Here is an 18,384-nt window from a genome sequence, read left to right on the forward strand (position 1 = left end):
GAAAACATTTTTTATATCCTGTCCCCCCCCAAAATAACAAGGGCTCCAGATGCTCTAGAATTCTGAGTCTATATAAGCATCGTTGAGACTTCCTGCAAACCCAGCTCCCTAGAAAATGGAGCATTAAGCGCTTCCAGGTTAACATGAGTCCAGTACCACATATGTGGAATGCAATGAATATTACTTAATGGTGATGTGGACCCCATCTCAAAAGAAATCATTTCAGGAAACGAGATGGAAATCTAGAAATACAATAAGGGGAGGCAGTATCCCCTATCAGCTTCAGAAAAAGAGATAAAAAGTGACCTAGGCAATAGATACTAAAAACAGAGAATGAATGAGTCTTTTGATTGTGCAGTAGTTGTGTTTAATGACTGAAATTATTATGACCCTAATAAAGAAATCTATGTTTACAAGGGGCTGGATACTTGCTTGCTTAGAAGCAAGTAGTACAAATAAATAATGCAGTATCTCTAAACTCAGACCCTAGAAAAAGCTCCAGAGAGTGAAAGTCCCTCTCTCCTCTACCCTGCGCCTAAGGTCATTGCCTTCAGTATGTGGATCATCCTGCCAGGACAAGGCTGCCCCCACCCCCTGTGGGGCCTGTGCCTATGCTTCCAGAGACTCCTCACTCTGCAGCAAGAATTGGTTCTCCTCCTCCTCCTCAGCAGTAGCTTGAATTATCTTCAGTAGTTTGAGCTCAGGGTTCCAGAAATATTCAGATGGATTCTCTGGAAAGTTGGTAAAGACGGTCTCTTGGCTGGCAACTGGAATTTCCAATATATCCTGCTCCTTAGGACTAGGTTCTATGTAAGAGTAGTCTGACTCCTGCTTAGTGGGACTAGAGTCTTTCCGAAAGTATTCTGTATCAGACACATCAATATCTGAAAGAAGAGCCATCCGTTAATTATACCGTTAGTCTGCTCCCAAATAACTGGCAAGTAAGGCCTTTACAGACTCTAGGATGTCTGTGAGGGCTTAGAACTGTGTCTTCCAGGGAGTTAAGCCATCCAAACCAACAGAGGCTCAGCTCTCCCTCCCCTCAGGCATTAATGAATTTTCCCCCATCCTAATGACTTACTTTGCAGACTGGGGAAGAAAGACAAGTAGTTCTCAAAGTAATCCATCATTGTATTTGCCATAGAACCCTAAAAGTCATTGGAATATAATAAGGAAAGGTGAGTTGAGACCTTAGGACACTAAAAGGATTTTCCTAAAAGACTTGAAGAAATTAACATCTAAGACAGTAAAGACCCAGCCCCCAGTACTGAAGGCACACACACTTCGCCTTCCAGGCTGTCCAGATCAAGCCAGAACTCACTTCTGTTTCCTGTCAGTCACCTAAGGGTGGACCATCTCCAGAGAGACTGACAACAGTTACTCTGCTCCTCTCTTGAAGAGATGCGATTTCTACACTTGTGAATCTGGACTCAACTGTGACTCCTCTGACCAACATAGGGTGGTAGAAGTGACACTGTTTTAGTTCCAGACCTACCACTTAAGAAAGTGTCTCCTAGGCAATCACTAAACCTAAACAAACCATATGGAGATGTGTCATAGAAGAGAACCAAGGGCTCCACATTGCTATAGTGACTGAGTAACTTCAGGCAAGAGTAGATTGACGGTCCACTCAACCCACAAGTTCGTTAGAAATAAAGAATCCCACAGAGCACCAGCAGCTCATGCCTGTAATCCCAGTGATTTAGGAGGCTGAGATCTGAGTATCACAGCTTAAAGCCACCAGGTAGTAATGTCCACGAGACTCTAATCTCCAATAAACCACTAAAAAGCCAGAAGTGAAAGTGTGGCTCAAATGGTAGAGTGCTAGCCTTGAGGGAAAAAATTGCCCAGGGACAGCATGCAGATCCTGAGTTCAAGCCAAAGACCAGCATGAAAGAAAGAAGAAAGAGACAAAGAGAGAAGGAAAGAGAGAAAGAGAGGGGGAAGGGAGAGATGAAGGGAGGGAGGGAGGGAGGGAGGGAAGGAAGGAAGGAAAGGAAGGAAGGAAGGAAGGAAGAAGGAAGGAAGACAGGGAGGAAGACAGGGAGGGAGGGAGGGAGACAGAAGAAAAAAAGAATGAATGGCCATGGCTTGCACTGTGAGTGACTTGTTACTTAGTGGGAGGTAACTGAAAGTGGCCCCTGGCAGAAGTCCTCACACATGCTCACCAGTCTCATAGCATCTGCTTTCTCCATTTGCTCCAGCTTCAGGGCACTTTCCTCACTTGAAGGAGTTGTATCACCTAATAATCATAAAAGAATTACCTTTTCATTGATGCTTCATATCCCATTATTGGACTTCTAATTGATCCCTAGTCACTTGTAGAGCTGGGGACTTGTGGCTCATACCTAAGAATCCTCACTACTCAGGAGGCTAAGACTGGAGGATCACAGTTTGAAGCCATCCCAGGCAGAAAAGTCTTTATTTCCAATTAACCAGCAAAATACCAGATTGTAGGCATAGCTTAAGTAGAAGAATGCCAGCTGTGAGCAAGAAAGTTGAACAAAGCTGGAATCCCTGAGATCAAGTTCTGGTATGGCACAAATAAACAAAAACATACCAGAATTGCATGGCAGACGAAAAGGACTTAACCGTTCTAATTTCCTTTTTTGTTTTATTGTTTCAATTTACACACAAAAAAATGTTATATCTATTTATGGGATGCCATGTGATATTTGAATATACATGCACACTATGTCAGGTCTTCTGAGTTCTATTTGTAATCATATTTACCAGGGCTATAATCACATCTGCTATCGAATTAGAGATGATGGCAATGTGTATGTTCATATACCCAGGAGTTCTCCATAGAGCATGTTGCAAGAGAAACTAGAACTCTGCTTCCATTCATGACTACTCTTGCCAGCTTGAATGGCCAGAAAATATCAGCTTCCTGTGCCATCTCTAATATACCCATATTAGCTTTCTGAAAAGAAGGCTCTAGTCTTACATTCCTTTTGCACTAGCTGTGTCCCTAACTGGTCCCTGAATGCACTCTTCATTTCCTTTCTCAAACTCCCTTTCTGTAAATAAACTTTTTCCAAGCTATCACCAGAGATATCATGCTAAAAGACAGTTGGACCCTAAGCACTGGTTCTCACGTAGATGCATACTGAGAGGACTAGAAAGCTTTAAAAGAGAACTGAGCTGGGCACCAGGGGCTCACAGGTGTAATCCTAAGCTTCTTAAAAAGGTGAAGTCTGAGGATCATGGTTTGAAGCCAGCCAAGGTAGGAAAGCCCATGAGACTCTTATCTCCAATTAATCACCAAAAATCCAGGGGGGAAGCCATGGCTCATGTGGTAGAGCATCATCAGCCTTGAACAAAAAAGCTAAGGGACATTGCACAGGCTCTGAATTCAAGTCCCAGTACTGGCATGAATAGAAAGAATAAAATAAGATAACTGAGGCTTCGTTCCCCATACCAGGAATTTTTATCTAATTGCTCCGGGGTACAGCCTAGTTATTGAGTATTAACAGCTTCTCAGGGACAAAGTTCAAATGCATGTGCAATCTATGACAAGTCTCTACCTACCTTGATTGGTCAGTGAAATACCCACAGCAAGGGGCTGAGAAGGTGGCTCAGTGGTAGAGTGCTTGCCTTGCATGCATGAGGCCCTGGGTTCGATTCCTCAGCACCACATAAGCAGAAAAACCAGAAGAGGCATTGTGGCTCAAGTGGTAGAGTGCTAGCCTCGAGCTGAAGAGCTGAGGGACAGCGCCCAGGCTCAGAGTTCAGTCCCCACAACCGACAAAAAAAAAAAAAAAAGAAAGAAAGAAGGAAATACCCACAGCCAGGCTGAAATGATGCATGCTTACTGAGCAGCCATGCTCCTGCAAGATGACTTTGCACAGGCTATTCCCACTCCCATGAATCCTTTTCCATGTCAGGAAAACTAAGACATATTCAGGATCCAATTCAAAAGCCATCTCTTCTATGAATCCCTCAACTCAGTAAGGACATGACACTTCTCTAAGAACATGACTCAAAATGCACCCCAGTTACTAAGCAAAACAGCTCCTGTTAGAGACATCTAGAAGAGATGCAAAAGGCACCCAATTGAAATTTGGGAGCAGTAGTGGTCACTTTGGATAGAGTGCTATTGGACAAGTCACCACCCACCCTGGACCCCTGCCCTGGTTCTTCTACACCCACAAGAAAGTCAGAACCCTTCTCACATCTTCAGGTTACAAGACAGTAGAAGTAGCAAAGAGCACAGTGAGGTGGGGAGAAAAACAAGAGGGAGCCAGGCACCATAGTTTATGTCTATAATCCTAGCTACTCAGTAGGCTAAGATTTGAGGATTGCAATTTGAAACCAGCTGGAGCAGACAAATTCAACCAGCAAAAGAAAGGCAGTAGAGGTGTAAGAGAGCACTAGCTTTGAGCAAAAAAGCCAGGCAAGAGCCTGAAATTCTGAGTTAAAGCCCTAGAACTAGTGTAAAACAGAAGAAAAGGAAAAAGGAAAGGGATAAGAGAAAGGAAGGAGGAAGGGGAAAGGGAAGTCCTCAGGAACCTCTCACTTGAACCCTGCAAGAGTTCTTTCTCCTCTGAACTCAAACTGAGAAATGGCAGGGGAACATGGCTAAGCTCAACCCTCTGCTCACACAAGATCAGTCCTGTGAAAGGAGATCCTGCTGGTCTCCAGCATGAACACTGAAGGAAAAGGAAGAGCTGACTGCAGTGAACTGGCAACTGCCTTCTGTGTGTGCTGATTCCCAACCGTGTTCTGAACTCTGCAGCTAGTGGTGGGAAGCCAGAGGGCCCTGCAGCTCTGCTTCCTGGGACCCTTCTGGGACTCCAGTGAAGAGCACCAGAAATTCCCTGCCTTGTTGGCACATGGGCCTCCAGAATTATTCTCTCCCCAAACCTGGGTTTGTTCCTACTCTGAGTCCTCAAATCATTTGGCGTTCTTTGCTTTGCTTTCAGCTCTTCCCTTGAGATAACGTGTCACTGTATAGTGCAGGCTGGCCCCAAACTCAAGATCCTCCTGCCTCCGTCTCCTGAGAACTGAGATTACAAGTGTGTGCTACAGCACTTGGATCTCACTCTCTTTTCTAAGGTAGGACCTGGGGACACCTGCCTATGATTCACACTCACAGTCATCTCTCAGATCCCCATGGGAAGTGACATCTGGCCCACTTCCTTCCTTAGTAAGCAGTAGGGAGATGGTACTTGGTAGGCCAGACAGACTGACTTGAGCATTTCCGGAAGAGTTCTGAGAGCCGGACAAAGGCAGAGCTCAAAATGACAAAAGCATGTATGTCTTTTCCTGCCTTCCCATACATCTTAACAAAGCACATATTCCTTACACATCTCCTTACCATAGACAGGCTAGTGAATAAATGGCAATTGCACCAGGTACAGGTGGCTCATGCCAATAATTCTAGCTACTCAGAAGGCTAAGATCTGAGGATCACAGTTCAAAGCCAATCCAGGCAGAAAAGTCCCTGAGATTCATTTCTAATTGACCACCAAAAAGCTACAAATGGATCTATGGCTCAAGTGGTAGAATGCCAGCCTTTAACAAAAAACTAAGGGATAGTACCCAGGTCCTGAGTCCAAGCACTAGTACTGGCACAAAGAAAGGGGTGGGGGGGAGAGAAGTAAGAATGTCAATCAAATGTTTACCTGGAATTTTCTCTTTCTCTGAGACAATCTTGGCTTCCTTGTCAGTTTCCTAAAACCCATGAGGACAAACAACATTAACATTTGGAAGTAAAATTTTTGCAAAGCACTTGGAAATATAGAATTTAACAGTTATATCCATGAGCAGAGAGGAGACAGGGAAAACCCATCTCTCAAGGATTTCTTCCCATGGCGGGCTGCACTCACTTTTAGCAAGTCCTTGGACATTGCCGACTTCTGTCTACTCTGTTTTTTAGCTGAGATCTTTGCCTTCCTCTTCTGAAGCTGTTGCTGGTGCCACAGCAACGATGGGAGCTGCTTGTTCAGGGAACCTGGTGAGCAGAGGGCCAGCTCAATTGTCCTCTCTGGGAGGGCCCACAGCCCCCACAAGGCCACCTTGTATGGCCTGCCCTGCTCCATGACTCTTCCTCACTGGTCAGGACCAAAGCTGGGGGCACTGCTTCCTAACTGGAATTTCCTGAGTTCTACATATGGCCTTGAAGCACTGTGGCCAGAAACATAACTAAATAGGGACCAAGTTAAAAAGAGAGATGGGGGCTAGGGAGCAGTGTGAGGGGAGGTGCCTAGAATTCCTCCAGCACCAGCACCTCTACCTTCTTTCTTCTGTGACTTCATCAAATATTCAGGTTGTTGCCATGAACGCCTCTGAAGGAAAAGAAGTGTAGTTATTCAAAACAAGCATGTTTTGGAAACCCCACATTTTGCAGCACCATCGCAGAGGCTATACAGGAAGGAAGAGATATGGGAAAAGAAGAGCAGAAAACATCGAGATATTGTCCTCATCATCCCTTCCCCCTCCATTGGCTTTCACTGACACACAAGCCCAGCCTTCTGTGGGACCTGGATCCAGAGTGGCAGGATAGAGAAAGAGGGATTGTAAGCCCAGCTCTTCCTCACCTGGAGAGCTGGGTTTGGATTTGTATGTGGGCCTCTCCCCCTGGTACACTCTGGCTCTTACTTGCAGCGTGAGGCCGTGTATAGTTAGAAACATCTTAGAAGAAATCGCACTACCGGGTCTAGCCTTTTTCAAGGGCAGATTATTTTTCATCATGGCTAATTGTATCTTCATCTCTGAACAAGGAACATCTCTATCCACATCTGGCAAAAGGCTGAAGAGGACATGCAGATGACTATTAGTAACAGCTCTTCCCAGAGAGTGTGGCTAAAGATATATAGACAGAACCAGACAGAGAGACAGAGACAGAGGCAAAGACAGAAAAGGTCTCTAAATCTGAGGTGGATCTGCAAAGGTGCCCACAGGTGTTCATCCAGCAACACCTTTGTAAGCAGCTTCCATAATCAGAGCTGTGTTCACCAACAACACAGGGGAAGATAGCACCCTTTTGCCACTAAAGAAAATAAAGTTGAAAGAAGCTAAATAACTCATTGGTGTTCACAAAGCCAGTTAAGATTGAAAATGAAACCCAAAGGCTATCACACTCCAAATTATATAGACCATTCTGCCTCCCCCTTATCCATAATTCATCTATGAATAGTGCCTACCTCTGGGTAGGGGTTAAATGACAGTACACAGGTATGCTTAGCCCAGGACCTAGCAGATGGGAAGTGTTCACTAATGGTTTAGCAAGAATTGTCATCCCTGCCTAAGACTTCAGTACGCAAGTGGGGCGACAGCTTGCTTGCCCTGCTCAGGGAGAGCACACTGCTTAGATGTCCTTCAGCTTTACGGAAGAGCTGGACCCCAGCTCCCCAAAGCTCTTCGACACTCACCCCTCCTTCAGCAGATCCTGAGGTACCCCATCAAGTTGAGCCGAGTCAGATGTGGTTTCTGATATCAATTTCTCAAGCATGTGTACTGAGGAAGATGGAGGCACCATCGCCCCAGGAACTTTTGAGCCTGTTGAGGTGTACTGACTTCCAGAGAGATGCCGGGGTGGCTGGCTTTCCTGGAAGAGAAACATTGGAAAAGAACTCTCTGAAGGGGGCTGGGAAGGTGGCTCAGTGGTAGAGTGTTTGCCTTGCATACATGAGGCCCTGGGTTTGATTCCTCAGCACCACATAAGCAAAAAGAAAAAAAAGCCAGAAGTGGCGCTGTGGCTCAAGTAGTAGAGCGCTAGCCTTGAGATGAAGAGCTGAGGGGCAGCGCCCAGGCCCAGAGTTCAGGCCCCACGACCAAAAAAAACTCTCTGAAGTCATCTCTTTAAGCCTGTTTCTTTCCACCAACATCTCACCCTGACATGTGAATCTCCTTGTTTTCCAAGACCCACTCCAGCCAATCCCACTTCCTCTCCACCATGAGACCCACCTATAGTGCTATATATGAAACCTATGGAGATTGTTTCATTTTTTTCTGGAGAAGCCATTCATTTATTCACTCAACAAACTAATAAGCTTGCCTATGTGCCAAGTGCAAGGCTGGAGAGGGGGCAGATTCAACCAATGAAGTGGAACAAGACACTGTTATCATTGATATAAGTCTCTGATGGCTCTGTGATTTAGCCCAGGTCATATTTACCCAGAAATGGCAGGATTAGGGCTGGAAGCCCAAGTCTTACAACTCCTGGTCCACTGGAATTATATCCTATCACTTGGATAATAGTTTGTTTGGTTTGAGGGTTTGGGGTCTTTTATTACATTTTTTTTCTTTAAGTAGTTGTACAAAAAAGTTAACATTCAACAAATCCGTTTATAAGTACAATGCATTTTGATCAGGGTCACCTCTTTTCATCACTCTCTCCCATTTCTCCTAACTCAAACCCTCCCCTCAGTTTTCTTAGTTTTATAAGATATGCATTGATATTATGACTGCTTTCTTGGGGACAATGTGTCTATGTGTGTGGATCTGTGTGTCTGTGTCTGCATGTATGTCTCTGTGTATATATGTCTATATCTATGTCTGTATTTGTGTATCTGTATGTGCCAGTACTAGGACTTGAACTCAGGGCCTCGGTGCTATCCTTGAGCATTTTTTTTTTTTTTGCTGGTCGTGGGGCCTGAACTCTGGGCCTGGGCGCTGTCCCTCAGTTCTTCAGCTCAAGGCTAGCACCCTACCACTTGAGCCACAGCACCACTTCTGGCTTTTTCTGCTTATGTGATGCTGAGGAATCGAACCCAGCGCCTCATGTATACAAGGCAAGTACTCTACCACTGAGCCACCTCCCCAGCCCTATCCTTGAGCTTTTTGCTCAAGACTAGCGCTCTACTACTTGAGACAGAAGCTCCACTTCCAGAATTTTGGTGGTTAATTGGAGATAAGAGTCTCAAGGACTTTCCTGCCTGGGCTGGCTTTGAACCATGATCCTCAGATCTCAGCCTCCTGAGTAGCTAGGATGACAGGCGTGAGCCATCAGCGCCTGGTTAGGAAGTGTTTAACAGACCAGAAGCCCCCAGAGTACCCATTAGTTCCTTCTCTCACCTCCTTCAAGGTACCCTTCACCTTCCTCCAGGAAACAGATAGGGAAAAGGAGTCTGAAGAGGCATGGTAATTATTCCTGAGAAAGGGATTTCTTGGGCAGATTTGTTCATTTAGAGAGGAATCAGGGCTAGAGTAGAATGGGGAAGACTTTAAAGGAGAACAAAAACAAGGCCAGTAAAGTAATATCATAAAGGATTAGACAAGACATCAAACTTACCCTTGGTGATTTCTTTTTTGCTTTCATCCTCTGCCAAAAAGCCTTTTCATATGAGCTTAAAATGAGAATAGACACAAATTATTTCTCAGACATCTTAAAGAGAGGTACCAAGGATATTTGTGAAAAATGACCATGAAGATTCCTACTTAGTATTCAAAGATGGCTGGTTGGAAGCCAGCAGTTCCAGCTACCCAGACACCAGCTATTAAATAGATCCCTCATCCTCACATCAAAATTCCGTTCCCAATATTTTTTTTCTGACAATCTAGTAATTGGTGCTGACACCAGAGCTCAAACTCAGGGCCCCATGCTCTCATTCCTCTCTCTTGCTCACAGATGGTACTCTACCACTTGAGCCATACCTCCATTCTAGCATTTTGCTAAGTTAACTGAAGTAAAGAGTCTCACAGCCTTTTCAGACCAGCCCACTTCAAACCATAATCTGCCAGATCTCAGCTTCCTGAGTAGCTAGGATTATAGGCATGAGCCACTGGCACCAAGATTAGTAACTCATTTTCATGGCATTAATTTAAATTTATATTATATACCTGACATGATTGTGTTTGCAATGTCTTCTCTCTCCCTGTATATACATCTAGTAGAACAGAATTCCTCACCAGACCCTTGATTCTTATTCCAGAGAAGGTAGTTATAAGTCAGGACATCCAGACTATAGCTCCTGAGTAAATCATAGGCATGAGCCATGGTGTCTAGCTTACAAGATTTTTTTTAAGAAGAAAAGGGAAATGAAAAAGAAAGAAACTGACAAAGACTGGACACTGATGGCTCATGCCTATTATCCTATTTACTCAGGAAGCTGAGATCTAAGGAACACAGTTCAAAGCCAGCTCAGGTAAGAAAGTCTGTGAGACTCTTATCTCTAATAAACTACTCAGAAAAACTCAGAAGTGGAGTTGCAGCTCAAGTGGTAGGGCATTAATCTTGAGCAAAAGAGCTCAGGGACAGTGCCCTGAGTTCAAAAAGAAAAAAAAAAGACTGACTAAAAAGAAATTCCATCACTTAACAAGAATAGAAAAGCCTCAGTGGTCATTAAGCACCAGCTAAACACTTTTCCCATAGCTGTCAATCCTAGCAAGCCTTTGGGGTTTTGCTTAATGATCTCTGTCAGGCTCTACTGTATACACAAGCCCTACAAGCTGTTCATTTTGTACCACTGTCTTAAGCCTTGGGGTTGAGAGCAGAGGTTCAAATGCTTCACTGAAAGCTCTTTCACTGGATGCCCTGGATTACTTTAAAAGAAAAACTGCACAGCACTGGTGGCTCATACCTGCAATCCTAGCTACTAATGAGGAGACTGAGATCTGGAGATCTCAGGCAGATAAGTCTCTAAGAGAATATTTCAAATTAACCAGTGAAATGCCAAACTGAAGGTATGGTTCAAATGGTAGCGCATCAGCCATGAACAAGACAACAAAGAAAGAACAAGGCTCCAAGTTCAAAAACCCAGTATTGCCAAAAACAAAAGATAAACTAGTAGAGAGAGAATTTATTTCTTAACCTAATTTCACAAATAAATTGAGTCCTGGTTTATATGCTATTTGCCTCTTGCTATGTAGAATCTGATATGAAGAAGTCTCATAGCATGATCTCAAAATGAATTAAAACAGAATGTCAGGGTGGTCAAATGCAGAAGCTTGGCCTCTGGCTGAAAGGGAGACCACAAAATGGAGGACTGAAGAGGACTAAGAGGAAGTACAGAACACAAGGGTCAAAGGTCTCCAAGTTCTAGACATGGTACTCACCCCTCTTTCTTCTCTACATCTTTTGGGATCCAGACTACAACCATGTTTCTGGCAGTTTCAGAGTAAGGTAGTTCTGTCCCATTGAAATTCAATATTGAAAGCTAAGAGAAAGATAGAACAAGATGGCTGGAAATGTTAGGCTTTTGCTGGTACTCTATCAGGCTACAATATTATGTTAACCAAAAAGATTATGGCTCAGTAGTTGACCTAAAAGCATATGTGGGGGTAGTGAATATGATCAAAGTACTTCTTGGGCATAAATAAAAATAGAATAATAAAACCTGTTAAAAAAGTGTTTTTAGGCCGGGCGCTGGTGGCTCACGCCTGTAATCCTAGCTACTCAGGAGGCTGAGATCTGAGGATCGTGGTTCAAAGCCAGTCTGGGCAGAAAAGACCGTGAGACTCCTATCTCCAATAAACCACCAGAAAACCGGAAGTGGCGCTGTGGCTCAAGTGGTAGAGCGCTTGCCTTGAGCTGAAGAGCTGAGGGACAGTGCCCAAGCCCAGAGTTCAAGCCCCACGACTGACAAAAAAAAAAAGTGTTTTTAGGGCTGGGAAGGTGGCTCAGTGGTAGAGCGCTTGCCTTGCATGCTCAAGGCCCTGGGTTCCATTCCTCAGCACCACATAAGCAAAAAGAAAAAAGCCAGAAGTGGCACTGTGGCTCAAGTGGTAGAGCGCTAGCCTTGAGCTAAAGAGCTGAGGGACAGCGCCCAGGCCCAGAGTTCAGGCCCCACGACCAGACCCCCCCCCCAAAAAAAAAGTGTTTTTCAAAAGAGGAAAGGAACTGGATGCCAGTGGTTCACACCTGTAATCCTAGATACTTAAGAGGCTGAGATCTGAGGATCATAGTTTGAAGCCAGACCAGGAAGGAAAGTCCCTGAGACTCTTATCTCTAATAAACTACTCAGAAAAACCCAGATGTGGATCTGTGGCTCAAGTGGTGGAGCACTAGCCTTGAGCAAAAGGAAGCTCAGGAACAGTACTCATGCCCTGAGTTCAAACCCCAGGATCAACAAACACACACACACACACACACACACACGCACACACGCGCGCGCGAGAAGGCAAGGCACTAGTGTCTCAAGACTACATTCCTAGCTATTCAAGAGGCCGATATCTGAGGATTTAGGTTTAAGGCCAGTCTGAGACTTTTAACCAGCAAAAGGCAAGAAGTGGAGCTGTGGCTCAAGTGATAGACTGCCAGTCTTGAGCAGAAAAAAACTAAGCAAGAATGAGAATGCCAGGATCTGAGTTCAAGCCCCACTACTGACACCAAAAAAATAAAAATAAAAACAAGTAAATAAGTAAAAGTGAAATACTAGAATAAACCAAAGTAGAAAACGATTAGATTACCTCCCCCTTAAACACTATATAGATTATCTCATGTTTTTGTTATTAAATCTATTTCTTTTGGGGGGGGTGGAGCCCAGTCATGGGGCCTGAACTCTGGGCCTGGGCACTGTCCTCAGCTCTTCAGCTCAAGGCTAGCACTCTACCACTTGAGCCACAGTGCCACTTCCGGCTTTTTTTTTCCTTTTTGCTTATGTGGTGCTAAGGACTCAAACCCAGGGCCTCATGCATGCAAGGCAAGCGCTCTACCTCTGAGCCACCTTCCCAGCCCATAAATCTATTTCTTAACCATAAATACTTTTATTTTATTTTATTTTTTTTGGGTCCAGTCATGGGGCCTGAACTCTGGGCCTGGGCACTGTCCCTCAGCTCTTCAGCTCAAGGCTAGCGCTCTACCACTTGAGCCACAGCGCCACTTCCGGCTTTTTTCTTTTTGCTTATGTGGTGCTGAGGAATCGAACCCAGGGCCTCAGGCATGCAAGGCAAGCGCTCTACCACTGAGCCACCTTCCCAGCCCCAACCATAAATACTTTTAAAAGTTTGAAAGTCAGCTGGGAGCTGAGAGCTCAGGCCTGTAATCCTAGCTACTCAGAAGGCTGAGATCTGAGGACCTCAGATCAAAAACCAGCCCAGGTAGGAAAATCCCTGAGACTCTTATGTCCAATTAATCACCAGAAAACCAGAAGTGGACCTGTGGCTCAAAGCCATAGAGTGCTAGCTTTGAGCAGAAAAGTTCAGGGACAGCATCCAGGCCTGGAGTTCAAGCCTATGATTGATAAGTAAGTAAATAAATATATAAATAAACAAATGTATGTTTGAAAGTCATCAGAGTAGATGACCTAAGGTTCACTTTAGGTTTGATATTACAGCATTTTAATTTTCTGACTATGAGACAACTATTTGCTTTGCCCCTAAGCAGGAAACTTATACCAAACCTTCACAAACCAATCCATCTTGTGCCTGGGATTCTGAAAATTAACCTATAAAGCTGTTATTATAGAGCCTTACACACATTAAGTCACAATACTAGACAGTGCTATCATTATTCCAGCTATAGTGATTCTGAAAAACAATGTTAAAAGCAAACTATTTTTTTCCATAAATAAGGAGAAAATGTAGAAGAGTTACCTTTTTATTTTACAACTTACTTTTGGAAACTTAATTTGATTCATCTCATTTTTGTTAGGTAACCTCTGAGGCCTAAAGAAATGAGAATTTTACTGATTTAAAATATAATGGAATTCTGATACATAACTACTACATAGATGAATCAGAAAATACTATAGCAAGTGACACAAGCCAGATATAATAAGACAGATTCCCATGATTTCACTTATATTAGGTACCCAGACTAGATACCTGTCTCAAAGAGACAGTAAATAGAGTAGGGATTACTAAGGGTTCAATAGAGAGAATGAAGGATTATGGTTTAATGGATATAGTTTGAGATGATAAGAATCCTGGAGGTGGATAGTGGTAATGGTTGTATAACATGGTGAATATACTTACTACCAATTAGTTATACTTAAAAATAGTGAAAACTGCGAAGTGCTGGTGGCTCACACCTGTAATCCTAGCTACTCCAAAGCATAAGATCTGAGAAATGCAGTTCAAAGCCAATCTGGACAGAAAAGTCAGTGAGACTCTAATCTCCAATTAACCAGCAAGAATCCTGAAGTAGAAGTGTGGCTCCAATGGTAGAGCCCTACCCTTGAGGAAAAAAAACAACAAGCAATAGCTCTGAATGTTCACATATGCACACACACACACACACACACACACACACACACACACACGTGTGAAAATTGTACCCAAGCCTGGAAATGTATGGCTATAATCCCAGCACTTAGGAAGCTGAAGTATAATTGTGAGTTCAAGGCCAACCTGCATTATAGTAGAGCATATATATTTAGAGCACTGGGCTACATGACAAGACCATGTCTAAAAAAACAAAAAAATTATCAACTACACATCCTACAATAATAAAGATACTATTGTTTCCCTTACTTTATAGACATCTTAAATTTATAAATGAAAGGATAATGTAGAAGCATAAAATAAATTTCCAACTTTCAGCTTGATTTGTAAAGCCCCATCCCTGCTGGATGGGCCAGATACATAGTTCAATAGTACTTAAAAGATGTCTTCTGTCAGGTGCTGGTAACTCACACCTGTAATCCTAGCTACTCAGGAGGCTGAGATCCAAGGATCATGGTTCAAAGCCAGTCAGGGCAGGAAAGTCCATGAGATGCTTATTTCCAATTAACAGCTAGAACATGGAAAGTGTCACTGTTTCTCAAAGGGCTAGTGCACTAGCTTTGAGTAAAATTGCTCAGGGACAGTGTATAGGCCCCGAGTTCAAGCCCCACCACCACCACCAAAAAAAAAAAAAAAAAAGATTTCTTCTGTCCTTCATGCCTTTACATATGCTATTGTTTAGAACTCTCTTCCAGTTCACCTCCTGCACACAATCCCCACTTTCAGCAGTCAGCTCAAACTTCAGATGTTGGGATCAATGCCACTTGTATAGATGAAAGTGCCCTGAGTTAGGAACTACTAGGCAGAAGTATTTCCTGGCACTCAAAAGAAAATGAACTTCCTGGGAGAGAGCGAGGGAAGGGATGACATTCTTCCAAAAAAGTTATAACTTGACTTATGTAACTGTAGCCCCTCTGTATAACACCTTTATAATAACAATAAAAGCAAAAATAATAATAAAAGAAAAAGCTCTGATACCAGTACTAAACATATGAATAAATATATGTAAGGCTAATCCAAAGAAATGAATTTCATTCTTTAAACCACGCAGTCTAAATCCCAAATGGTCCAAATCCTAAAACATAAGCAGGTATGTCTTCTGTTTGTTTTTCCCTGCTTAGTCACTACTTCTTTAACTGAATGACTATTTCCTTTTTCATTCAGAGTTCTCAAAGCCTACTGTGAGGGTAAGGGAAAATCATAAACTACAATTTGGAGAAGCAGTCTACTAAGAAGATTCCATGATAATTTACCTGCTGGAATGTTTATATTTAAGCTTTGAACCCGGAGACAATGAAGTCTTTCTATAGGGGAAGTGTGATAACTGTTGGTTAGCAAGTCGCTTGGTCTGCAAGCTGGAATCTGACATGTTCATAATAGTGAGCACTGGGAGTTTTTCTGAGAAAGCAGACCAGAAGAAAGAATGGGAGATATTACATGGAGAAAGGGAGCCAAACAGAAACATTTTAAGGATCTTGTGACAAAGAAGGCAGAACTAGCTTATTCACCTCTAGCTTCCAGGGGGGATTTGTCAGGTGCTCCCATGATTCGAGGATGGCCCCTCTCAACGCGGCGAATAGATGCCCAGCATTGCGGATGCTGACAGACAGCCTGGTCACAGGTGGTTTCATCCCACTGGCTATCATCCGGCAAGTTCATGACCATCAGTGATTTAGAAGGAAGGCCAATCCTGTACTTTTCTAGTCGCTGGAGAGTCAAGAATTGCATAAATGAGGAGTAATATTATACAGTAGCTAGATAGTCTAGGTCCTAACTGGGATTCAAATAATAAAATACTTCTATGAAACCCATTTAGGTATATGATGGTCATAGAATAATTCAGGACAGGTAACAAATATAGATGAAAATATCTCAGGGCAAGGTCCAATAGGAAGTATGGAGAGCAAAAGATCTCCTGGTGGACCATTTAACAGCCAACTGTCTAGACTTAAGCAATCTGAGCTTCATTTTCCTCATCTGTAAAATGAGGAAAAGTCTGTCCTAATCATTACAATTAGTTGTAGGCATTAAAAAGCTTGTCATACAGGGCTGGGAAGTTGGCTCAGTTTAGAGTGCTTGCCTGGCATGCATGAGACCCTGGGTTCAATTCCTCAGCACCACATAAGCAGAAAAAAGTCTGGAAGTGGTGCTGTGGCTCAAGTGGTAGGTTGCTAGCCTTGAGCTGAAGAGCTGAGGGACAGTGCCCAGGCCCAGAGTTCAGCCCCCATGACCACAAAAACAAAACAAAAAGCTTGCCATACAGTTAGTTCAGAATAAATGTTGGCACCCTTTCATTTTTCTCTTCATTAATCATCAGTGAAAAGAGGTCACCGTTTTTGAAAGGCCTTCTGAAATTATAATCAATGAAGTCACATAAGTGTTTTTAATGGCTCAAACTTTTGGAAGATGTGGTTCCGTTTTCAATACACTCCAATTCCCATGAAGCAGGTAAGACATCTACCAATTGTGAATAGGCTTGTTCAAATTGCAAATCAGTGGATTTGCCATTGCTTCTCAAGTCACTGTCTTTCTGTGGACTGGGTATATGGCCTTAGCCAAGTAACTTCATCCCTCCCAGCCTGTTTTCCTCAGGAACAGATGTCTTAAAGAAGATCATAGTAGTGTTAAATGAGATACTACACTGTTGTGTATTATATATAATAGGTGCTTGATAAATATTAACTTTCTTTCTCTAAGATGTTTTAGGCAACCACTACTACCTTATCCTCAAGAGCTATTTTCTGTGCTTTAACTCAAGCCCTAGGCACCATCCCTTCACTTTTTTCACTCAAAGCTAGTATCATACTACTGGAGCCACAGCTCCACTTCCAGCGTTTTGACGAGGTAATGGATTTTGGTGCCTAACATGACTTTGAACATTGATTCTCAGATCTCTGCTTTCTAAGTAACTAGGACTACAGATGTGAGCCAGTTTACTTTATAAGGACATTGCCCATTTCACATTTGTTGAATACAAAATGCATAGGAGGACCTTGTTTGGGGCATGGAAAACAGTAACAAACTCCTTATTCTAAACAACTTGTAACAATTTAGATCAGAGATAACCAACTATTGGCCTGGGATTGCACTTGACCCATGACTTGTTTGATAGGCACTTTGAGCCAGTATTTTAAAACTGGAATAGTCCATAATGTCCAGATTTCTGGCTCCTCTTAGAGATCAAAACATCTGACAACACAGGGCCAACTAAAGAGCAAGTGACTGGAACTGAACAGCTACTGAAGTCTTTAAGCCAGGTCTGTTCTGTCCAAGTGCAGAGTTCTCCACACCAGACCAACAGTCTCACTGAAGCAGTTTCAGTGGGAATTTATCATTGAAATGCTCTGTTGTTTCTCCAAATAGGGAAACACATCGCTATAATCATGGCTCCACAGAAGGCAGGAAAACAAGAGCCTTAAGACTGTGTATTTCAAGGAGGAGAAAAGCTGCACTATAATGTTCTCAGTAGGAGAGTTTCTATGCAATTAAATATGGGGGGAAAAATACAAACTAGGGGTATGTGTCAAGCGCTAGAGCACTTGCCTAGCTAGTGAAAGGCCCTGAGTTCAATCCCCAGAATGGGGACAGATGGGGGGGGGGGTTGAGCCTGACATTAATATAACTTAAAACGCCAATGCGACACGTGGGTAATGATTCTGACTGGAAATGATGCACGGTGGACCATTTCAAGAACTAAACAGTAAATGCAGTGTTGACAGGGGTGATCTGTGAATGTCTAGGAGCGGTTGCATGACTCGTTGAAGCTGCCGCTTCTCGCCCCTCGGTTACCTGTCTGGACTGCATGGCACTCCGCGATCTCATCAGGTTCATCTTGTCCGCGTTGTTAGTTCACGTTAAAAACAAAAGCAACAAAACTGCGTAACACTTAATGCGATCATTACAAAGGCTCGAGGTAAGAAGAATGGACAACTGCTCCAGTAGATTTGAAAGGGGAAAAGAACCCAAGAAGGTCTCGTTTCATTTCAAACGAGGAAAAAATAATGGGGACTCCTGTTGGGGGACCAAAGCAGATAACGGAATCTTGGGGAGACCGTGCAGCCAGCTCCCGCGGGGAAGAGAAGTCTCTGGCTGGGCAGCCGCTCCCGCCAAGAGGCCCCGCCTACCGCACCCGTAACCCCACCCCCCGCCCCCGGTCGGTAAATGCCCCGCCCACAACGCCTGTGTCCCTTAGGAAAGGCCCCGCCTATCACCCGCCTCCTTCAGGAAAGGCTCCGCCTATCAACCCGCCTCCTGTAGGAAAGATCCCGCCCA

The 18,384-nt window shown here is 43.6% G+C and overlaps 1 protein-coding gene across 1 annotated transcript; it reads right to left on the bottom strand.

Moving 5' to 3' along the window:
- Positions 1–425: 425 nt before the first annotated feature.
- Positions 426–18,149, bottom strand: LOC105996149 (chromosome unknown open reading frame, human C9orf43). The gene is made up of 12 exons (XM_013030132.1): positions 17,902–18,149; positions 15,621–15,819; positions 15,366–15,510; positions 13,503–13,554; positions 11,005–11,105; positions 6,607–6,757; positions 6,242–6,293; positions 5,835–5,959; positions 5,631–5,679; positions 2,169–2,242; positions 1,082–1,148; positions 426–884 (listed from the first exon to the last, which is right to left on the bottom strand). Exons 1-12 carry the CDS (start codon positions 17,941–17,943, stop codon positions 610–612), a joined length of 1,332 nt encoding a protein of 443 aa, XP_012885586.1. The 5' UTR covers positions 17,944–18,149; the 3' UTR covers positions 426–609.
- Positions 18,150–18,384: the final 235 nt, after the last annotated feature.

The sequence above is a fragment of the Dipodomys ordii genome, unplaced genomic scaffold (assembly GCF_000151885.1).
Source record: "Dipodomys ordii isolate 6190 unplaced genomic scaffold, Dord_2.0 Scaffold127, whole genome shotgun sequence".
NCBI lineage: Eukaryota > Metazoa > Chordata > Mammalia > Rodentia > Heteromyidae > Dipodomys > Dipodomys ordii.